The sequence below is a fragment of the Pseudorasbora parva genome, chromosome 15, assembly GCF_024679245.1.
Source record: "Pseudorasbora parva isolate DD20220531a chromosome 15, ASM2467924v1, whole genome shotgun sequence".
NCBI classification, from domain to species: Eukaryota; Metazoa; Chordata; class Actinopteri; order Cypriniformes; family Gobionidae; genus Pseudorasbora; species Pseudorasbora parva.
Window position 1 is genome coordinate 14,968,090 of NC_090186.1, and position 25,328 is coordinate 14,993,417.

General features: G+C 39.0%; 1 protein-coding gene across 2 annotated transcripts; it reads right to left on the reverse strand.

Moving 5' to 3' along the window:
- Positions 1–20: 20 nt before the first annotated feature.
- Positions 21–18,390, reverse strand: LOC137041190 (coiled-coil domain-containing protein 190). Of its 2 annotated transcripts, XM_067417217.1 has the most exons (5): positions 18,352–18,390; positions 18,177–18,256; positions 13,578–13,757; positions 13,375–13,504; positions 21–1,299 (listed from the first exon to the last, which is right to left on the reverse strand). In XM_067417217.1, the coding sequence occupies exons 3-5, from the start codon at positions 13,753–13,755 to the stop codon at positions 777–779; spliced, it is 831 nt and encodes a 276-aa protein (XP_067273318.1). In that variant the 5' UTR covers positions 13,756–13,757; positions 18,177–18,256; positions 18,352–18,390; the 3' UTR covers positions 21–776. The 2 variants fall into 2 exon arrangements, with proteins under 2 accessions (XP_067273318.1, XP_067273317.1); XM_067417216.1 differs by having other exon boundaries at positions 18,177–18,378.
- Between the last annotated feature and the right edge of the window lie 6,938 nt (positions 18,391–25,328).

Below are 25,328 nucleotides of genomic sequence, written 5' to 3' on the forward strand. Positions count from 1 at the left end.
AACAGCTTTGTTGATTGTATTTTTTTTATTGACTTAATTTCAGCCGATAACTAACCAGCCTAAAATTGTGTGGTTCGTAAATATTAAAGATGCTTGTAGAGTTGTGTGATATAGGCTGTTTTTGAACGGTGTTACAATTAACTTATCATGCAAAACGTGTGTGTGGGTGGTGGTGGTGAGCTTTAGTTAATTCAAAGGAAAGATCAAGGAAAATTTTGTAGGTTATAGTATGCCAGCATGTGATTCTGTTAGTGTGTTTTAACTCAACGGTTCTCAACTGGTGGTTTGTGACTTCATTGACCCTTTCTTATGTGATCATGGACAAAAGGAATAAAGTACAGTAAATGGGATAGTAAAAAGGTGCATTTACACTATGTCAGAATTACTGTTTAGCCTATAAAGTTCTGACTTGTCGAAAGCATTCACGTCTTCATAGAACTTCATTAACTCAGAATGGAGCTCAGACTTCACTTGTCAGCCACACTGTCAACCTGTTATAAAGCATATTTTTACAGTCTGTTCTCAACAGAATGAACTGGAGATGATTTCCACATCAAACCAGACAGCCTCAGCCACAACTATACCTATTACTTAATCAACACAGACCAATTTAAATAGAATTCCGCAAATTAACAAAAACACATCAACCTATACAATTATGCAATGAGCACAGTAAATATATAGTGACCTAATTAGCAGTATGTTCGGTCTCAACTTGCTGTCCAATTGAAAATCTGGTCTTGAAACAAACCAGTTGAGAACCATTGTTTAATGTCTCAGAGAGCAGGAGTATCTCTTGATTCCTTGGAAAATGTCTCTCGTATGGTGAGTTCCCGTTCACACAACGGTTGTCCTCTGTGTCTGATGTATCTTGCTTTTCTTGCTTGGGCCAGGGCCTGTGCAAAGTTTGGTAATGTGTGAACTGTTCTTAAATGTCCATCAGAAGCTAACATCTCAGAAGGTAATAAAACCGGAGAGGATGGACACCTATTCCAATTTATCTCAGCTCCTCTTTCATTATCTTTCTCTGGTTCCCTTAACAGCATCCATTCTCTCTCTTTCTGGCTGTCTTTTTCTCTGTCCCTCACTACCTCCATGTGTGTCTCCCTCTCTCTGTCCTGTTCTCTATCCATCTGTCTCTCCTTGCTCTCCTCTCTTTCTGTATTTGTACATGTAGCAGTTAAAGATGTGACAGGCTGCTGTTTTAGGTCCGGAAGGCAGAGAGTCTCAGAGGAGTGTTCTGCACTTTTCTCCCGACTGCTGATAAACTCCTGAACACGAGCCTGCAGAGAAGAGGACCTGGAGAGATTGAGAAGAAATAGAGATAAATAATTACTTCAAGTGTGAAAGTAAACACGCATTAAAAATCCTGGGATCTGGAGATAAACCTGGAGCTGCAGGAAAATGACATCCTGACAATGCAAACTGGAGGATGGCTCCACAATGACACACTCTTACAAATTCTTCATTCGGATTTATCCAACATAATACACATTTGTCCTTATTATAAGAATAAGATGTAGTTTATGGCAGTTAGCAGAAAAGGCTAACTGGGCCATGCTAATAAGATAGACTTCTTTGTTTTGGCCATATTTTAAAGGTTTAGTTCAGCCAAAAATGAAAATTCTATAATAATTTATTCACCCTCAAGTTGTTCCACACCTGTATGAGTTCCTTGTTCTGCTGAACACAAAATAATATATTTAGAAGAATGTTTGTAACCAAGCAGAGAGAGCAACCTTGTCTACCATAGTATTTTCCCCCTATGGTTGCTCTCTCTGCTTGGTCATAAACATTCTTCTAAATATATTATTTTGTGTTCAGCAGAATAAAGAAACTCATACAGGTTTGGAACAACTTGAGGGTGAGCAAATAATGACAGAATTTCCATTTTTTTGGGTGAACTATCCCTTTAAAGGAAGTGTATGTAAGAAATGTATTTCAATGAATCATAAAATGGCCTTGATATGTCACTAGACATTAAGAAATCATGTTAATTTAAAATATTTATATCACTGACAACAGTAGTCCGGCCAGGATATTGTCATTTAAAAGTTGTTGTTGCAGCCCTCAACTGATGTTGTCATGTTGTGTTTTGGCCTGAAGCTCCACCCTCCACCTATCGACCAATCACAAAGTCAGTAGTGTTTCTGCATCCGGGTTGCCAGCTCCGCTCTAGTTACCACCATAGACATCCATAATAAAGGCTAGATGTCTCGTGCGCGCTGTTGGCCAATGTCGCCGTCCGCAACTGGCGGCCATCTTGTCACAGGCAGCTTGCTCACTCGTAACAGTTTGTTTTAACGGTGCATGTACTTTTAAATAGCCATAACTTGCTCAATTTTCAAACGATTTCCAAACTGTTTTGTTTGTTATAAAGGTTAGAGATGTAGTTATGACACTACATATTTATGTATAATTATAATAATGGACTTCAATATGAAAGTAAAATTGAACAGAAGAGACAGGTGCAATAAAAAAAATGTACCGAATGGCAACATGAGAAATGATATATATATATATATATATATATATATATATATATATATATATATATATATATATATATATATATATATATATATATATATATATATATATATATATATATATACTTTTATAATAAGCATATCACTATTGTAATAAAATAATTCGTATTTACATTTTTTTTTTTACAAGAAAACATGCAAACTATTGGTTGTCATAAAATCATTATTGGTGTCAAAAAAACCTTTATAACTGAACAGCTCGATTGTGGTCTCAGCCTTGATAACGTGAACGTAAGTTAGCCATGATACACAAGCTGCACGATTAAGTTGTTTATCGAAATGAAAAGCTGTAATTTCAATGTGTTAAAGCAGCCAGATTTGTAGCCATGTTAATAACGTTTGTAAGAAACCTAACCATTTGTAAATCCGTCAAGATTTCAGCGAGATAAGAGTATTTATGTTCGTACAGATCACTCATCTTACATCAGGTTCCACAGAGCCCGACAGAAAGCTTGCCTGTGACAAGATGGCCGCCGGTGATGACGATGGTGACTCCGCCGTAAGACATCTAGCCTTTATTATGGATATTTATGGTCACCACAGCTGCAAACGTTCCTGCGGGATCCTGCAGCCTATCTATCAAGTGTAATTGCAGTACCAGTTTTGGCCACAATCGTAAATACACTTCCTTTAAGACAGTGTCTGGCAGGGATCATTTCTGGCTCCCCATGATGGATATCACTAAAATAGTTCAATTAAAATTAGAATAATTAACCAATCTCTGTTTGTTTTTATGCACAAGAGTGTTGTGTTGTGAGCTTAGCAACATGAATGTCAGACTGTTATCAATTGCAAAAATCTTTCCGTCATAAAGGCCAATTCAAAGCAAAAATGATAACTATAACTGTAAAGTTTTAATAATCTCTCTAGTTCTATAATAATAGGTCTAAACCACAACTATAACAATAAAGACACAAAAGAATAATATTGTTTTAATCACTTTCAGAACGATTTTTCTAGCTGATGAACGATAAAAACATGGACAGCCAATCACAATCCATCCTGCTTCAGAATTTAAAGCGGCAAACGACAAAACTGCAGCGCAAGCTTATAATAATGTTGTCATCTGTTGGTGTGGACTCGGTTGATTTGACAACATATGATTTGACAACATAGAAAGAGGGTAAAGAACAGCATGCAAAGCGAAATGACCAGAGAGCAAATGTGAAGTAATGAGGAGGTAAAGTGTCTTATTAACATTAACGCATGTTTGCTGTCCATACCAACAAACACTGACTTAAGCTGGCTACAGTCATGTCAGGACAGTGCAATCTACACTCCTTCTACACTCCTTCAACCTGCCATACTGGACAACAGTTGCAAACGCTCAGAGAGAGTGACTAAAATTGAGGCAGGTTGGTATGTTAAGAAAATCAATTGAGAAGAAGTGTATCAACTTAAAGGTTAAATGAAGCACCGGTTAGGTTGTCGCGAGCACACCAGGAGCCTATTTCAGAAAGGAGGTTAAGTGAAAACTCTGAATATGTGAAATGAGGGAAACCCTTGAGTTTTCTGTTTCAGAAAGGGAGGTATGTCAAACCTGAGAAAGCAGGGTAAGTCAAGCCCATTTCTGAAAGAGAGGAAACTTATACTCAGAATCAGTTACCATGGTAACTTACTCTGTGAACCTAACCTGGTCGGGAGCGGGTTTTCTTTGAGAAACCCAGAGTTTCTTTCTTTATTTCTGGCATGTCCTTTTATACAAGATCCTGACGTTCATTTGATACACCTGGAAGTAACCTATTAATTTGAATTTCTTTTAGGATTTCCAGTGGTTGTTGCATATTCCAACAATCACACTTTCTGAAAATGGATTAGCCTACTGTATGGAATGGAATGATGTCAGATGGATGGGTAGTTCGAGATAACTGTTAAATAAATGCAAATTATTCACAATTTTACGGTCATCTTTATTTCCTACAAAAAATGTAATGTTAATATTCATTCGCCATCTCCTCTTCATCTGTAAGTGGTGCTGGTGTGTCTCCCTTCTTACTGTTGGCAGACCTGAGACTTCAAATGTTAATTTAATTACCCTTATTAATACTGTGGGGTCAGAGAACATTTAATTATGTGAAAAGAGCATTAGACATGTGAAAAGCTGTTGCTAACTGAAATAGACACTGAATAATATTTATATAATATGCCAAATGTTTGTAACGTCAAGAAACCTACAACCTTTTATGCTTCAAGCTTTACCTGATTAAACTGTGTTTATACTTCATTTTTAGCTGCTGCTACATTCTTTTTTTGCCTGTGGGATACCATGAAGAGGAAACTTAATTAAACTAATTAATAATTAAGCATACATACTGACCCGGAAGTATGCAGACTTCTTTTGTTGGGTGCTGTTGCCATGGTGAATCAAAATAATTTCAGAGCTCTGTTGATCATGGATTTTTGTAGTCATGATACACAAGCCTACTCAGAATTGATTTACCTAACTCAATACAGCTGTTCTGAAACCCAAAACTCAGAGTTTCCCGAGTCAACTCAGAGTTCAAGTTTAAACTCAGAGTTGGTTGAACCTCCTTATTAAAAACGGGTCCCAGGATTCTCACTCACAGGTGCTCTCTCACTCACTCATGCAACCGCAATCACTAGAGTACTAAATGGACACACCTGTTGCTCTTTACCTGAACGATTGCTTTTGAGTATATAAACCGCTCTTCCTCAATCTTCAGTTGTCTGGACTGATGTAGTTTATGGATTATGGAGTTAATTCTCGGATTAACAGTTTATCTGGGATAATCATCTGCTGGGGGAATCGTTCTTTGGTATTGGGTCAGTTAAGCTCTATCTTTTAGTAGGCTACTCTGTTAATAACGTAACTGATAACGGGAAAAGGGGAATGGGAAAACAAATGTTTCTCCAAAATACTGAAGCCTGATTGAATCATTTAGTGAAACTGCACAAACCTTTGGCACTGCAGCCCACCAAAATGGTTGGGGCTACCCATATAAGCAGGCAAATCTCACCATATAGGCTTCAGAATCTTTCAACTGAAAGTGGTCAATGCCGAGTCATGCAGTGTGGTAGCATGGCCAGTGTATACTTGTTCCCGTTATCTAAGGGAACCGAGGTTATATTAGTAGCCGAGGATGTTTCCTGTCGATATGGTTCACTCGTATGTTCAATAAATGTTATGGGCATGCAATCCAACAGCACCATGCTACAATCACAGAAAGATTATCATTCTATGGCCCTGGCCTAAGGCAGTTAAGGATAAGAGCCCTTGAGGCAGCAAGGCTAAGATAGGGCGAAGGCAGTCGGAGCTTTGATGGATAACATTCTGAGCGGGCTGAGCTTGTGTAGAGGTCCTGTGCTTGTAGAGCAAAATCTGGTGAAGGTGGATCATGCCCAGGAGGAGGCCATGCCTCTGGTGGAGTAGGCTCTCACTCCAATGGGGCATTGAAGGGCCCATGGACACATAAGATAGTGCCAACATCCAGTGGGATAATCTCTGCTTTATGACCAGATGCCCTTTGGTGAGGCCTCCAAAGCCCATGAAAATCTGCTCTGACTGCCTGAACTGGGCAGAGTGCTCAATTTATACCCTTAAGGCCCAGACTAGGCAGAGTAAGTGCATCTCTCGCTCATCCTCAGAACTGGAAGAGTGGAGAGAGTAATTACCTGTGCTTTAAACTGAGTGGAGAGCACCGTAGGCAAATGACCATGTCTTGGTTTGAGTACAACTTTAAGGCGTCCTCACAAAGAGTGCTTGCAGGTCACCCACTCACTTGACAAATGCTAGGGCTAGCAGAAGGGCAGTCTTAAGCAAAAGGAAAGTCCCTGACCCTACTAAGGACTTGTAGTCCCATGTTGGAATAGTAAGGGGGCAAGGTGGGTTTAGCCTTCTGGCCCATTTCAGGAAATGAATCACCAATTCTTTTAAAAAATACTTTTTTATCATAAGAATGTAACTTCTGAATTAAAATGAATTTTGATATTTTTTAGGGAGTTTTTGGATTGGGTGCTTCTATATAATGGTTCCCCCTTTATCCTCTGCAAGAGATGCCCATCACACCAGAAATTGCAGTCCACACAGCACCCACTTCATCCACAGCCATCATCCACGCAGATGTTCAGCAGGGGCTCACCGCAGACATAGAGCACAAGCCCACCATAATGCCAGTGCCAGAGATGATGTCTGAGCCAAAGATTGTCCCGGAGCCTGAGCCCAGCGCAAAAGTCTGACCAGATGCATAGTCCTGTCCCTTTAGCTAGATGGATTAATTGCGCTAATCTCTGATCCTTTGAAAATTTGGAGGAGTGTGAAGATAGCACTGCCGGTTTTGTCATCCAGCACCATGCTCATTTTGTCTTCCTTCACCGTGCTTATTTTGTGGCCCAGCACCAAATTAATGCTGTATTTGATGTTCCCGCCCTGCCTCTCATTCCCTCCTCCTCTGCCTGTGTCAGCCAGAGAGGCCAGTACTGAAGTGTCTGCCTGTTACGTGTCGGACAAAGCCTGTAACTTCATCTCGGCCAGTCGATCAGTCCGCTCCATCTTGGCTACTAGCCCCCTCTGCTTCACCTGGTAACGTCGTCCCTACAGCTTCACCGGGCTTCCTCTTCCATCTGGCTACATCTTGGTCAGTTGTTGCTCTGGCATTGCCATGGACTTCCAGGCCTTCATCTGTGACTCGTCTCTCCACCCCTTTGGCTCCATCTGGGTCCACCTTCCCTCTGTCATTGCCTTGGTCCTCAGTCGCACTTGATCCCTGGCTTTACTTCGGCCACACAGCTCTACCTGTGTCTCCAGAACCTTCTTTGTCGCCTGGTCTCATCGGCCCTTCTGGCCGCCTGGGTCTACACTACCATCAGTTCCACCTCAGTCAGTTGTCCCCCTGGTTCTATCTGCCATGTCTCAACCATGGCTCCTCTGGGAGGCCCTGCATCCTCCACCTAAGTTTCTTCAGTTCATTGTCAATTATCATTGCATGTTACTGTAGCTCTGTTCTTGTTTTTGGAGTCTAAATATCTTGAGTATTTTGTTTTGAGTTTGTATTTAGTTAGATTAGAAGTGCAATTAGATCCTGCTCTTCTATGTTTTGCTGCAAACTTTTGTGACATATCTCCCCAAAAACTTTAATTCATGATAATAATTAATAATGGCAAAGAAATACCTTTCTATTTCTTAATTTCGTTTTACTTTAATTTACCTTTTTACTTGATAGATGCACCACCTGACATTTTTACACTCAGTGTCTTCTCTCAGCATATATCAGTAGATCAATAAAAAATACAGATCAAAGATCCGTAAAAGATCATAATTTTGTTTTAATGTAAAGCTGGTCTGATGTTACATGGACTTTCTGTATCAACAAATGATGCAGGGAATGGAAGATGATGAAAAAATTATGGAGGAGAAGAGTGTGGAGACAAGAGAAAAGTAAATGAAACAAGAGTGTCTCTGTCATAGAGTGAACCAGAAGGGAAAGAAAGAGAGTAAGACAACAGGAAATAGTGAAGTAGGCACTAGTTGGATGCCTACAGGCTGTCTGCCTAACAAGCATAAAAGACGAAGATCCACCAACCTCCCTGCAGGTCCACAGAGAGACAGTCTGTAACAGACAGACAGAAGATGTTGAAGGAAGTGCAGACGGTGCATTGTGGGAGAGAGAGACGGCCTATTTCCATCTCTCTTGTTATTTTCTTGCTATTTAGCAGATGCTTGTCATCCAAAGAAACCTTGGGTTCACTAATTGAATGGACAGTTCCAGTGGAGCAACTTGAGATGTGTCTTGCTCAAGGGCACAAGCAGGAGAGCGATTTTACTCACTGTCTCATTAGAAGCCCAGATATTTAACCGTTACTCTACCATATCGCCTTTCTCCGTTTCTTTGATTCACTGACCCCCGATCGTATTTTAAAACATATTTTGCGAGAAAGGTACAATCTGAGAGGCAGACAGTGGAATAAATATATTAATAAATGAACATATCAATGTAGGGGGCTAAAACACATAAATAAATCACTAAGCCATTTGTATATGTTTGTGGATGGCTGGATCTGTGTGTGTATGTGATTATCCCATTATCAGATTCACTGGTGCGGTAAACTGAGGAAATCCCCTCAATCACAGGTGCCCATCTCAGACTCTAATCAGAAAGCATTCATGCACGTACATAACCGACTTGTGAACACACACACACACACACACACACACACACACACACACACACACACACACACACACACACACACACACACACACACACACACACACACACACACAAACAAACAAGCAAAAACACATTTATTATCAACCTAAAGTACAATCCCCTCACAAAATCATAACAATTTGCCTTCGGTGCTATTTACAATTTTTTTTTTTAAAGGGTTAGTTCACCCAAAAATGAAATTGATGTCATTAATGACTCACCCTAATGTTGTTCCACATCCGTAAGACCTTCGTTCATCATCGGAACACAGTTTAAGATATTTTATATTTTAGTCCCAGAGCATAATGCAGTCAATGCCCACTTCACTCTCCATGTCCAGAAAGCTAATAAAAACATCATCAAAGTAGTCCATATGTGACATCAGTTGGTTGATTAGAGTCTCTTGAAGCATTGAAAATACATTTCGGTCCAAAAATATCAAAAACTACGATTTTTTTCAGCATTGTCTTCTCCTCCACGTGCCTCCAAAAAGATTTAAACGGTTAATGAGTCAGTGAATCGATCAATGATTCGGGTCGCCAATGTCACGTGATTTCAGCAGTTTGGCGCTTCAGAATTATGTTTTTATTCGCTTTCTGGACATGGACAGTAAAGTGGGCATTGACTGCATTATGCTCTGGGACTAAAATATAAAATATCTTAAACTGTATTCCGATGATGAACGAAGGTCTTACGGGTGTGGAATGACATTAGGGTGAGTCATTAATGACATCAATTTCATTTTTGGGTGAACTAACCCTTTAAAAGTACACTATTAGCAAAACCTTACACTCAAGAAGCAAAAAAACAGCCCATACTTGCACAAATATAAGCACAATGTCAACCTCACACTTGTTGCAAAACTCTACACACAGTGATTTGCAAAACACTAAACACACTAAACAGACTGGATTACTGTAAGGCACTTCTCATCGGGATCCCTAACAAAAGCTTGCAGAGACTGCAGTGTGTTCAGAATAGTGCAGCAAGGATCCTGTTGAGAGTTCGAAAATTCGATCACATCACACTCATTTTACATTTACTTCACTGGCTTCCTGTTTCCGCCAGGATTGAATATAAGGCCTCCCTTCTAACCCATCAGTGCATCCATGGATATGTCTCCTCCTATCTGAAAGAACTACTCACACCTTCAACTACAGCTCGATCACTTTGTTCAACAAATTCAAACTTCCTTCATCTTCCCAAGACTAAGCTCAGCACTATGGGTGATCGGGCTTTCTGTTCTGCCTCTCCTCGGATTTGGAATGCCCTACCTGACCATCTGAGGGCACCTCAAGCTCTTGAGACTTTTAAAAAAGGACTTAAAACTTTTCTTTTTGGGAGAGCTTATGTCTTTTAGCTATTTAATCTATTAGTATTCTATTTTCACATTTTAAATTATCTTAATTGTAGCACTTTAAGATTACGAATGTAAAGTGCAATACAAATACAATTTATTATTATTATTATTATTATTATTATTATTATTATTATTATTATTATTATAACATACATTACACACAAAAATCTATCATGAAGTCACTTCCTTGCAATATCAAAGCACTGACTGTCAAATTACCGCACTGGCCAACCAATTGGTTCAACACAGTCATCAGGTGTGCAAACAATTTTTGCTTAATTGTAGACACACCAATCAGGTGTATAGGCACTATAAAAAGCAGTGGTGAGTTCATCTGCCTTCAAGCACAATGGAAAGAGTCAGAAAAAGAGTAAGACAAGGAGGAGAACGAGGAGGACAAGGAGGAGGTCTGTGACCAGATGAGGGTAGCAGCAATGCAAGGAGGGATTCCTCATTCAAGACGTTTCTTTCCAATGTGTCTTGCTAATGACAAAATTGCCTAGAATGTTGATGAAAATCTCTGGCCAGATCCAGCTAGGCGAAGAGCAAATTACTATTTTTATTTTTATTTTTATTTTTTTATTTTTTACAGTAAGCTTACAGTACAATATGTAAAGTGACATTTTGTTACAGTATTATGAATTTCCATGTCAAAATTTGAGAAATAAATGAGCTTCTTCAGTCTGCAACATTGGTCTTGTGTAGTGTTAGATTTACATTATATTTGTGCTTTGTTGATGGTAGCCTACTCTAATCAGTGGGAAGTAGAAGTGCTAAACGTGTTTTAGGTTTATCACAGCAGAGTGTACTTTGTGCAAACAGACTATAGTAATGTGAAACTTGTGTGTTTCATATGGTAACAAAGTGTGGTTTTTAAACAGAAGTGTATAGTTTTTACAAGAGTGTTTGATTATGCAAAGGATCTGTAGTGTTTTGCTAAATGTGTCTGTGGTTATGCTAATTGTGTGAAGTGTTTTGAAAACACAGGCCCTGTTTTGAAAATCGTGCTTAAGCAACCCAGAAAAACTGTAATGAATCCTTTGTGTGTGCATCTTCATAATACGTTCATTCAGTAATATAGTACAGGCCTGTACAACATGTGATCAAATGGAGCCTATTTTTAAATTTGAGGTAAGGTTATTTTAGATAAATAATTTAATATTATAAAGGTGCCACTCTGATTGGTTGTTTTGGTAAACAATACGTTTTTGCTGTTTACAGAGATTAGCCTACATCTGTCACAGAGACGTGTGACACTAGCCTGACAAGCCAGACCCACATCAAGTTTGGTCTGGAAACTCACCATTGGCAGGGCTCAATCCGAGGGGCGGGATAAACGGTTGTCTTTCAAACTCCCTCTGCACGCGATAGGATAGCACTACAACCAACCAGAGCAACGAAGGTGAAGCGGAGCTCGTTGACAGATGAAACTTTCGCCGTATCCGGTCCACAAAACGCTGAACACATCTTCCCTTTTTAAGAATGACTTCAGTGCTGCTCTTTCTTCTTTTCTCAGAGAAAAGCTTAACTCCAAGTCTTCCAGAGTCGCGGTCAAAGCTGATTCGAAAGACCGCCGTTCACCAGTTTCTGTGTTTCTCCTTTGTTATAACCTTCGTTGCTCTGGTTGGTTTAGTAGCACGCAAACACAACTCAGCCGTCATTATGTTAAGCCCCACCCACTGACTCTATACACGATGTGATTGGCCCGACCAGAGTTAGGCTTTTACAGCTCAGAAGTGTATTGAGAGTTGCTAGACGATACTCACGGCAGATTAGATTTGCTGCCGCTAGGGTGCGTCTAGATTTCTAGGCTAGTGTGACCATAGACTGTAAAAAAATATGGACGTAGTGTCCGTGATGTCACCCATAGGATTCCGATAAGCCATTCTGAAGCTCAAAGTAGAGGCGTGCTGGGCGGTGCCATCTTGCGAGCGAGCCATCTCGTGTCACTTCCGGATAACAGAAAATGGGCAAAAAGGCGGGATGTGCGCAGAACTGTGGTGACACTATGACTATAGACGGCGGATAAACGGCTATCCACCACGCCCTTAATTATGCAGAATTTTAAGGCTTTATATAACATAAACAAATGAGTTATACAAAAATTCACCCCCTCACAGTTGTCATGAAGGTCAAAATTAACCGTATAGGCCAAAACCACAATTTGTACCAGGCTGTAAACATGTTTTTATCTGCTGTAAAGTTGAGAATTTTAACATGAGGCTCAATAAGATTCTGCCCCCTTCTGGAGCCTGTCCCTAGTGGCAAGTCGATGAATTGCAGTTCACATTACTTCCGTATTGGCTTCAAGAGAGATCGCGGGAGGTTGCCGCTTGAGTGTGACACATATTTTAGGGATATTTCAGGGATATTAATAACTTAAACTGTAAATATGTTCCCTGTCCCTACCCTAAGTGTGTCTTTTTGAATGTAAAGTGGGTCTAATATACAATATCAAACATTTATAGAATGAGTGGGCGCGTCTAGCCTCTGAGATCCTTATTGCAAAGAATTCATTTTCCTTATTCTGTTTGAAGTTGTGCTGTGTCAAGTATCAAGTGGAATAAATTCTCTCATTCCTTGTTGAAATCCATGCCAACCCCAGCCTTACTGCAGAGTGGGGCATGTGCCACGGCTGAAGCTGCGATACAGGGGAAGACAGAGCTGGATAGTCATGTTATATAATGAGGTGCAAAAGAGATTAGCTTCATGTTGGCACAACACACTTCCTTTGAACTCCATCAGAAATTATCAGGGGCTTCGCTGACTGGAGTAAATAGAGCGGTTGCACCCAACTATCAATGTTTATTGGATAAAAACACCTGAAAGTACAGTAATACTAATATATTCTGATATTATACACTGCCCAGCCAAAAAAAAAAAAAAAAAAAAAAAAAGTAACTGGTTGCATTTAAAAAGGTGAATGCTTAAGAGTCTATTTTTGGATTATTATTGCAGTGATTATCTGTCATGCTATATGTTTGGCAACAGTTCTTCTGTGTGTAGCTTTTCATTTCTTAAACAATGATGTAGGAAGACACATTATGGCCATATTCCGGGATGAAAATGTCAAGCATCAGGCTAAAATTGTGAAAGAATGGTTGGGAGGGACCATGAAGAATAATTTTCATACATGATTTGGCACCTCTGAGTCCAGGTCTTAAACTAATTGAAAGTATTTGGGATGTGCTGGAGGAGACTTCAAACGTTTAAATATCTGCAAGTTCGGCTTACTAAAACTTTAAATGTCTTGACTTTAAAAAAAAAAAAGGATTTGAAGTCCTTGTCTCAACCTTACCTGTCTGCCTCCTTGCCTGCCAGTGGGATGATGGGTAATAGGGTCCTCTTGTAGGATGCAGCAGGACGCCCAACATCATGGTTGGAGGGTCGTAACCCTAAACTGTGAAGTCCTCTTTTCCAGGGAATACCTGACACGAAATGGTTACATTTAATATGTGAAATGTGATAACTCCTTCTAAAGAAACTTCATTGCTCGCAAACCTGTTTTGATGGAGATGAGGTCTTTGTGTAGTCTGCGCTGTTCTCTGGTCAGTGTGTTGAGGTGGTAATCTTTAGCCTGGTCGAGTCTGTGCAGACCGTCAGCCAATCTGGCCTCGGACCTCCTCTCTTCTCGTCTCTGAGCCTCAGTGGGCCATGTCAACCAGTCTCTACGACGCATACCTGATGATGACGTTTCAAAACAAAACTGATAAAGCAAAGTCATAAAAAAAAAAATTGCTTCTGAAAATGCAAAATTCAGACCAACAGCACAATGTGAGTATTACTGGGATACAAGAGTTCAGTAACGAAAAATTATTGAGTAACTTGCATGTTAGACAATTGCCAGTGCGTTTCTTTCATTGTTGTTCCATTGCTCCATTTTGCTCAATGAAAATAGGTCTAAACAAAGTAGAGCTTAGCATTGTGTGTGTCTAAGTACCTTAATAGAGGCCCCGGCCACTGGTCGTCATTCCTAAATAATTCAACATTTTAAATGAATTGATTAAGCGAATGTTTCAGTGGCTCACTCATTGACAGTCACTTGTCGCCACCTACTGTCGTAACATAACTCAAGGCTCCAGACTGCAGTCCCCCTTTTTTTCTGCTGGTGTGGCTGAATTTGGTTAGAGATTGCACTGTCCCTTTGCTGTTGGACTATAAGCGCTCTTGGAACGTAACTTGGCCGTAGTCTATAGAGTCCAAATGTAACAACAATCATAAATTGTATTTCTTTAGCTCAAATCACACTATGCTAAACAAATAAATGCATTTATTTATTTGTTGACGGTAGCCATGGACTTCTAGCCTGACAAGCCAGATCCACATCAAGATGTTCGGTCTGGAAACTCACCATTGACAGGGCTCAATCTGAGGAGCGGGATAAACGGTTGTCTTTCAAACTCCCTCTGCACGTGATAGGATAGCGCTACAACCAACCAGAGCAACGAAGGTGAAGCGGAGCCCGTTGACAGATTAAACTTTAGCCATATCCGGTCGGCAAAACTCTGAACACATCTTCGCTTCTTAAGAATGACTTCAGTGCCGTTCTTTGTTCTTTTCTCAGAGAAAAGCTCAACTCCAAGTCTTCCAGAGTCGTGGTCAAAGAATTGATTGACTGATTCGAAAGACCGCCGTTCGCCAGCTTCTGTGATTACTAGTAGCACGCAAGCGCAACTCTGCCAATGTGATTGGTCCTTCCACAGTTTGGCGTTTACAGCTCAGAAGGGTATTGAGAGTTGCTAGACGACACTCACGGCAGATTAGATTTGCTGCCGCTAGGGTGCGTCTAGATTTCTAGGCTAATCGACTTTCATAGTAGGAAAAAAATACTATGGATGTTAATGGTTATCATCAACTGTTTGATTACCAACATTCTGCCAAATATCTTCTTTAGATAACTTTAGATATCTTCTTTGGGAGGAGGAATGTCCCTTCTAGCAGATATAGCCGAATAATGTAAGGACTGACATGTAGTTGAAAAGTTACTTATATTTAGTAAACTGTCTAAAGTGGACTATCGAAATAAAGTGTAGCTGCCCTTCTAATATTATAGAGAGAGAGAGAGAGAGAGAGAGAGAGAGAGAGAGAGAGAGAGAGAGAGAGAGAGAGAGAGAGAGAGAGAGAGAGAGAGAGAGAGAGCAGGATAAGAGATACAAGCTTTGATGAAGCACTTCCACCAGTGTTCATCAGTTAAACACGAGGAGGCTGCATTCGGCCTGTTTGGGTCCTTGTGGATGAGTAATGGTTTTGAATAAAGCAAAATAGAGGCCATGTCGATAAAACTCTAAATCTCCCTGTTTCATCGGCCCTATTAGCTTAAAATTGATTACAAATAAACTATCGGTGTCTGATCTTAAATCAGATGTTGATGGCCTTGGTGTATCTGATCAGGGTTGGTGATACATATTAAAACTACCTAGATATATCATTTTTCTTCGTCCTACTTAAATTTATATGCTTTAGTCACAGAAGTTTGATCAGTACAAGTCTAAGGACAGGGGTTGTTTATAGGTGGATATTGCTATAAGACGATACTGAAGTCTTTGCAAGAATTCTACCAGTTTGTTAAATTATTGTGTATATCAATTATAAAAGTTTACTAAATGCATAAGGTGACTTAAAGCATTTCATAAACTGGTTTTAATGTTTGTGTATAGTGAAATGTTATTATTATAATTTCTGTAAGCCAAATTTTTTGTTTGTTTGATAGTTAATGAACAACCCCCGTCGACCTGTTAATATTCTCAAACGTCCCCTGACCTCGCCTATCTTTAATTAAAACACCAACATTTTTGTTTCAGTAAAAAAATTCCTCTTTCTTCCTCTTCCATGTCACCTCTGTCCTACTCATCCCAGATCTATATGGTAATATTTACCTTATTTAGACCAGTTCATCCATGCCTTTGTGCATCTCATATGAGATGTCTGTTAATGATTGAGTCAAAGCTGTCAAAGCTAATCTTTGTTTTGTTTTTAGCAGAGAACAGATCTGCGTTTGGCATAAGACCAGTGCAAATGATTTAAACAAAATATCTTTTTAATGACACTTTTGTTAAAATCAACAGACTTCACAATCCATTTTCTGTAATGAAGCTATTTAATTAACACTTTCAAGGCCCAGAAGCAGAGGTGGACAAAGTACATAACTCTATTACTTGAGTAAAAGTAAAAGTACTGGTCAAATATTACTCCGTTACAAGTGAAAGTTGTAAAAACAGATTTTTACTCAAGTAAAAGTACAGAAGTATTTGTTTTCAAAAGTACTTAAGTATCAAAGTAAATTTCCTTTTTTATGCCAATGCATTATTTTATTATTGTTGTATAAATGTCATCATGGTTTAAGTCATTCAGTGATGCTCCATCTGACATACTAGCATACGACTAACTTAAACTAATTTAAATACTTGTATATAAGTTGCAAAGCTCTTTTCAAAGCTGCTGTCACTTTAAGGCCGAATGCACAGATCCAATACACTGATACACTTCTGATATTCTTCCAACTTTACACCTTTCTTTCTCCCAGATGTTTATATTTGTAATACTTTATAAGACATGCATCAAGTGTATGCCAACTAAACTAATCTTGATTTTTTTTTAAACTGAAACATACTTTCAAAGAATGGCTATGGGTGCACACACTTGTGCCTTAGAACCGTCTTCTTCCATTTTGCTATGCACAGATCAATGTTCAAAAAAAGTTGGGAAAATGTATATGACCCTATAAAAGTGATTCCCGACAGACTGTCGGAAACAACAACAATAAAAAAACCTTTTAAAGAAGGAAAAAAATCATCCACTGACTTTCAGAGCTGCAACAGAAACGACTTTCAACCTAGATAGAAATGTAGTGGAGTAAAAAGTACGATATTTGTCTTTCAAATGTAGTGAAGTAAAAGTCAAAAGTTTCCAGAAAAAAATAATACTCCAGTAAAGTACAGATACTCAAAACGTTTACTTAAGTACAGTACTCAAGTAAATGTACTTAGTTACTGTCCACCTCTGCCCAGAAGGCAGTAAAGACATTGTTAAAATCTGTGTGACTATCACTCTTAGAAGTAAAGTTTCTATTTAGAACCTTAAAAGGTTCTATCGGCACTACGTATTTGGAACCCCTAAAAGGTTCTATAGAACCCTTTTTAAGTGCTAAAAGGGTTCTTTCTTGTCATTATAGAACCTTTTTAGCATAAAAGGTTCCTTGGAGTTGACTCAATTCCAAATAACCCCAGTTTATGCTAAAAAGCTTTTATAATGTCAAGAAAGAACCCTTTTGGCACTTAAAAAGGGTTCTATATGGGCTTCCAAATACGTAGAGCTGATAGAACCTTTTAAGGTTCTATATAGAACCTTTTCTTCTAGTGTACAGTGGTTCAATCTTAATTTTATGAAGTGATGAGAATACTTTTTGTGCGCAAAAAACAAACAAAATAACTTTATTCAACAATTTCTTCCAGCCTGTGTTTGACTCTTGCGCTGCCATTGAACTAGGAAACTGCACTGTTAACACAGCGTAAGAGTTTGATACAACTCTAACATTTTAACCATAGCCTAAAGAATGAAACAGTCCAACCGAAAGCAATGAAAAGAGAACAATTATGAAACATGATTATGAATTCTTTTTTTTTTTTCACCAGCGCATATTATTCTCCAGCTAAGATAACAGAAGCAGGTTGAGTTATTGTAAAAGCTTTATATAAATAAAGTTGATTGATTGATTATGTTTAAAAAAGGCCATGAAGCGCAATTAGTCTCAAACATAAATGGATAACAGCAAGAACTGGAAAATCAAAAACAGTTTTAATTAATGATCATTACGACCATGCAAAATAAATTTCTCATCTGCAATCATATCGTTCAGCTGTCAAGTTTGTCGGCACAAAGACCTAACAATAGGAAAAATTGCCTCCCCCTACGCACATAAAGAGCTTCTATGACAGTCTCCATTTAAAAAGGCTTTTGTGGGCACAGCTGGGAAACCACAGCGGTTGTTGAAGTGCTCTCGTAAAACATTCATCCTACTACCTTAAAGCCTTTTTTTTACAATTATGGTAAGGTTTGCAACATTCCAGTTCAAAGTGGAGAAAAATCATGAAAATAACTTACTGTGAAGGGTCAGTCCAGTTTGATGTCAGTCCTGAAAAGTGACAGATTTCAAACTAAGAAATAGGATTCATTCTCCAGTGCTGGAGAAGAAAAGATCCTTAATATAATGCTATACAAAGAAAAAAAAAAGTAAATGTTTTAGTTTTAACTAAATGAGGAGCATGCATGAGCTCACAGGGTTGCAGTTCTGAGATGAACACAGTGTCTTCTCTTTAGTTTGTTATTCAGACTCCTCTGTCACCCAGAGGGTTACTAAGGGTAACTAAGACTCTTGACAAAGTAATGACCAGAGACCAGTGACAATGACGAGCTCTCCATGGATACCAGCACACATTTATATTAGCCGACATGGATAAAGAGGGGAAGATCGAAACAGGTTTATAGCCTGTTCTTTTAATCTATACATTTTAAAGACGGCTCTAATTCAAAGCTTTTATGTTGGCTTTGTAAAAGTGTATGGTTAGTAACTTACAAATTGTACTAAAAGTGTGTATAAATGTTCTACTATTGCATTTAACACTTTAAGTGCTTGTCACGATTCCAGGCTCAATATTGACCCATGATTAAGCAGTTCCATTATTTGCATTTATCGTCTAAGGCTTGATTAAACCTGTCTGACCTGATCTGGATGATCTGGTTGAGTTCCTTCTCACTGACTTTTTATTCTATAGGAGATAATTATTACTGGAATGTAATGAGGTCTTCTGACTATGGTGTGAAAGTTACAGTTTAGTTACATATACATTAGGTCATGTGATATTCTTTATGTCAACTTCATATGCAGGGTCACCAAAGTAGCAGGAGTCAAAAAAGTAGCTTTAAAAAAGTAAGTTTAATCCAGGTTATTTTCTGCATAATTGACCATATTACCTTTGAACACACTATGTATTTCCCTGTGAGCTGGGGTTAAGTTCGGCCCGTGACGCCTCTCTCGTTCAAACATTAGCAGCCTCAGGCTAACTTATAATAGGATCTGAACAATTTGGGTCAGTCTTGTAATGGTAAATCTCTAGTCCCATTGAGCATCTCAAAAAAGAAAATCCAAAAGCGCAAGTGTTTATCAGAAAGCCAGCCTGGAGTGCTGTCATGCCAAGCTGTGGATTAATGGTTAGGGTTAGACTTAACCAGCACATGTTTAGGAAAGATAACATTAGCATCAGGAAGATGGGGAATTTCATGCCATAACAACCTAAGGGAGCCAACATTACAATCCCCATAGCAGGACAGAAATTGCCCCTATTATGGTTTTTCGAATATTTCCTTTCTTGCAGTGTGTATAGCTTTGTGTAAATGAAACCGCTCTGCAAAGTTGTAAAGTCGAAAGCGCAAGATAAATAAAGTTATTATCTCCCAGAAGGTAGAATCGACTCATATCACCAATACGAGTCGTTTGTATTTCACATCTTTCTGCCTGAGAGTTCTACATCACTAGAAACAACATTTGCATGATGTTGTATTTTGTCCGCCCGCAAACAACTTGACACGCCCACAAACACGTCTTTTTTCTGACGACTGCTTCTCAAATCTCGGAATTCAACACAGGATTCGCAAGACGTTTGTCAGTACTTCGTTTTTTTGGACCAGCTTTCTCCTCAGAATCACAACCTGCAGGGATGATTCATTAGCCTGGGACATGGTCATTCTCAATTCTAGTCAGAATATAAGTATGTTACTGCTCCATTGGGATGTGATTTTTTGGGAGTGTTTCAACCAAACCAGGAAAGACCGCAATTGGATAGACAACCAATCAGATCTATTGAGTAAGTGACGTATGTTGAAGGATGCATAGTAATGGGAAGTTCGGATCATTTCACGGACTCTGAATCTCGTTCAGCTAAATGAACACATTTTTTTTTCAAGTCATTTAATTCATTTCAGCAGAATATGATTAAAATGTCACATGTTAAATTCCACAACACATCTAGTACTTATGCAAATGTTTATCACATTTGGAAAAATAAATAAATAATTATAAGCTAATGTAGCCAAAGCCAAACTTTAAGAAATTATTCATTAATTTTAGCTGGGTCTTCAGGCTATGTCTCTTAACCTCATCTCCGAATCCGAGTTGTTCTTTCTTTTGTCAATTCACATTTAACCACGTCTGTTCCCTGGAAAGATTAGTTCTCCTCTTCTGTCTTCAGGTTTGAGTCGTAAGTTCCATCATCAGTGTCTGATCTGGGCCGTGACAATCCCGAAAACAGAATTGATGAGTTCACTTCTTGAGTTCCAGTCATTCGTTCTCACAGCCCCATAGACTGAGTGCAGTAGATTTCCTGTAGCGCATACACGGTCAACACAAAATGAACAAATAGCTCTCTGAGACAACATGTTGTTCCAGAGTCATATTTAAGATTAGTTACAAAAAAACGAATTGTTCATGAACGACGCATCACTAACACATAGTCAACAGAACTCGACTGCACGCATGCTGGAAGAAGTAGAAGATGAGTGTAAACGATCTTTGTCGATGTTGTAAAAAATAATTTAAGGATACACGTAGTACTACGAACACAATCATCATTTTTGCCCATCAATTACTCTTCAACGGATCAGGTCTAGACTGAATTGTCCAACCTCAAATGTTGTGGGCAGGACTAAATTCTGCTGGCATCCAGGCTAATGATTCATTATTGATTTATATATTTCTAAAATATGTAGTTTTGATTTTTATATTGTGTAGGTCTTACTAAAATACAACTGAAAAGCAGCTGTGTTCCACTACTACCTAAATCTGTATCTATTAATGCAGCTTGTCTATTGTTTTTACTTCTTTGTCTCTAAGTAAAGATAAAGAATGGAGCAAGATTTGTTTTGCAAACTTTAATGTTACATCAGTCATTCAAGTAAGTGCTCGGCTAACGTATGCAGTTATTATTACAGTTCCTGCACCACAATAAATTAGAAATGCACACACACACACACATAGGTTTGTTGGTGGATATACACGTTAATGCTGATGGTGAGGAATTACAACTGAAACATCTCATAATGTACCTCAAAGTGAGTTGGGTATCACTGAGAAAAATCCTGCTCAGGTCATCCTTGCGATGGAGGTTCAAATAACTAGTCCTCCGATGTTTCATTATTGGACTTGCGCTATAGGATTGGTAGGGTAAAATCAACATCAACGCTACTGTCTTTACAGTGTATATACTTGCGGAGGTTTGAGGAAGCCTCATAAGCTCAAGTAAGGTTATAGTAATGGCCATTTGTTTCCGACGTGTGAACGACGCGTAGCAGGAGCTCGTAATTCTTTAATTTTTCAATAAAGTAAAACCTGTAGTTTGGTAACATTCTGTCAAATAAAACTTGTATTTATTTTCACAAAGATCACTAATAGGAATATTATTCATACTGGTCGGCTATTACTTTTTCCAAAAGTTGCAGAGCGCTCGTACACAAGCATGCAGCCTCGCCCACAAAAACAATTATATTTTCATCCAAATCAATACTTAATTCCCTAAAGAATGAGTGATAGGCCCATCAGTGGGATATACGCCTTTTAATCTTCGGTTCTTCATAGCTCACTCTGTTCTCATATTGATCCTGAAAGCATGGAACAACAGGCCTGTTTTTAGCACACGCCTGCAGCACAGGGCGAGCTTTCTAACCCTACCTCTCTCATTCTCTCGGCTACCCCCAGAAGCTTTTATGTGCATGTGAGCACAGATTCATGCTACTTCTATACACTATTACAGTATCTCAGCCAGGGGCCTTCGATGAACAGATTATTTCAAGAAGAGTACCAAGCAAGGCTTGTGTGTTTATTAGCCAAACAGACTACAAGAGATGGATTAATTTGATGCATTTTGCAAGTCACTGTAAAATTACTTGGTGAAAGCAGTTTTACTTCTTGTGTGTATTATACAGTATTATACATCAACCAATGGCGTGAGTTTGGGGTGGGACTATATATATATATATATATATATATATATATATATATATATATATATATATATATATATATATATATATATATATATATAGACCATGGGCCGTGTGAAAACTCATTTCTAATTGGCTGAAGGATGCTTCTACAATTTTGTGAAAGAATGTGTTGCTCTCAGGAGCTCAGTGAATTCAAGCAAGGTACTGTGATAGGTTGCCACCTGTAAAATAATAATAATAATAATTTGTTACATTTATATAGTGCTTTTCTAGGCACTCAAAGTGCTTTACATAGAAGGAAGAATCCCCTCAATCACCACCAATGTGCAGCACCCACTTGGATGATGCGACGGCAGCCATATTGTGCCAGAACGCTCACCAGACACCAGCTTATGGTGGAGAGGAGACCGAGTGATGAAGCCAATCAGGATAGGGGGAAGATTAGGAGGCCATGATAGACAGGGGCCAATGGGCAAATTTGGACAGGATGCCGGGGTTACACCCCTACTCTTTATCGAAGGACATCCTTTTGGGATTTGGGATTTTTAACGACCACAGAGAGTCGGGACCTCGGTTTAACGTCTCAGCCGAAAGACGGTGCTCTTTTGACAGTACAGTGTCCCCATAACTATACTGGGGTGTTAGGACCCAAACAGGCCACAGGGTGAGCGCCTCCTGCTGGCCTCACTAACAGCTCTACCAGCAGCTACCTGGTTTTCCCAGTTGGTCTTCCATCCAGGTACTGACCAGGCTCAGCCCTGCTCAGCAGTCTTGGGCTACAGGGTGATATGGCTGCTAAAATAAGTCCATTTGTGCAGTGTCCTCCATTTGTGAAATTTCCTCACTACTAACAATAACAAAGTGGAAGCAATTGGGAACAACAACAACTCCACAAAGCGGGGTCAGCAAATGCTGAGGTGCACGGTACGCAGAAGTTGCCAACTTTCTGCAGAGTCAATAGCTACAGACCTCCAAACTTCATGTGGCCTTCAGATTAGGTTAATAACAGTGCATAGAGACATTTATGGAATGGGTTTCCATGGCCGAGCAGCTGCATCCAAGCTTTATTAAAAAACAAATCTCAAAATGTCTGTATTGAGATGACATTGCTTCCTATGGCTGATTCAGAAATCTCTCGGATTTCATCAAAAATATCTAAATTTGTGTTATATATATATATATATATATATATATATATATATATATATATATATATATATATATATATATATATATATATAGAGAGAGAGAGAGAGAGAGAGAGAGAGAGAGAGAGAGAGAGAGAGAGAGAGGGTCAGTGGCTTTCATTATGCTGGATGGAAGCTTCTGCTGATTCAGCTCTTAAAGTAATAGAGAAGAGAGCATAAAAGAAGAGAACAAAAGTTTTTCAAACACTCTTGTACACTCACTATGACACAATGCAGCAATAAAGCACACACATGCACTGCAGCACATCCAATGCAGTAAGATCTGTCTTATTTAACCATGCAATCTGGAAACAAGGGTGCAGAATATATTATGTGCCTTTACCATGAAGCCCTTGTTCCCACTTTTGTCTTAATGCATTAGTCATACCGTGGATGTTTTCTTGCGACTTGTCATATTGTCTTACCTTGTGTTCAAATGCACTGATCTCTGCATCGGGTTCAGGCTGGGTATAAGGACAGTAATGATCTTATAATCTGTGCCCAACCGTCATCCAGTCATTCATACTGTTGGTGTTTTCACACAGCTGACAATGTGGTAAACCACACTGGATAACTGATGTCATGTTGGATGTCCCAATCTTTCAAATGAAAGCCACGTTTCTAGCATCTGTAAAACCACATTCTTCCATCTTAAAAATACATCTAAATTATGACCTGCCCTTAATGACAAATGCGGAACCGTTAGTGTTTTATGACCTCAAGGCTAGATTATCGAAATGCTATACTGAGTTGTTGCCATGCAAGCTTAAAGGGTTAGTTCACCCAAAAATCATTTTTCCCCCCATTAATTACTCACCCTCATGTCCTTGGACACCCGTAAGACCTTTGTTCATCTTCGGAACACAAATAAAGATATTTTTGTTGAAAGCTGATGGCTGAGAAAGGCTTCAGAAAGGCCTCCATTGGCATTCAGAACATTTCCACTCACAAGACCCATAAAAGCACTAAACACATCGATACAAAGTCCATCTCACTACAGTGGCTGTACAATAATTTTACAATGCGACATAAACAAAATAACGACTTTATCCACAAAGTTATTGACTTGAACTCGACGCATGCACGAGAATATGACGCAGATCCGCCATTCGGATACATGACACAGAAGAGGAGGAGCGCTGCTATCGCATGAGTTTATGTCCGAGACCTACACGGAAGACAATAACTTGGCGGATAAAGTCATTATTTATAAAAATTTTGCGCACAAAACTATTCGTGTCGCTTCGTAAAATTATTGTACAGCCACTGTAGTGAGATGAACTTTGTGTTTAGTGCTTTTATGGGTCTTGTGAGTGGGAATGTTCTGAATGCCAATGGAGGCCTTTCTGAAGCCCTTATCAGGCATCAGCTTTCAACAAAAATATCTTCATTTGTGTTCCGAAGATGAACGAAGGTGTTACAGGTGTCCAACGACATGAGGGTGAGTAATTAATGAAATAATTTTTGGGAGAACTAACCCTTTAATAAACAAATTCCAGCTGGTCCAAAACGCAGCAGCTCGAGTTCTTTCTAGAACCAGGAGGTGTGTCCCTATTAGCCTGGTTCTGTCAACACTGCACTGGCTCCCTATTAAACATAATATAAATGTAAAAATCTTGTTTATTACTTACAAAGCACTAAATGGTTTAGTTCCCTTAGTACTTAAGCGAGCTCTTAACGCATTATACTCCTTCACGTCTATTGCAGTTTCAGAATTCTGGCCAGTTGATAATACCTAGAATATAAAAATCAACTGCTGGAAGTGTACCTTTTTCCTATTTAGCACCTAAACTTTGGAACCGTCTTTCTAGCATTGTTCGAGAGGCAGACACACTCTGTCAGAGTGGAAAGGCGGTATGGTTCCTTTCTGGCCAGAACTCCCTGCGCGCCTAGCATGGATAAGAGCTGGGAGAGCAGCAATAACCCCCTTAGGGTAAACAGAACAGAACCAACATAATGTATTGCAGATATCACATTGTTCATAGTAAATGTACAAAATAATAAAGGAATTTTAGTCTGATTCAAGGGAAATTAGAATACCAAATCCTGACTGGACGAGACCAGGAACTGG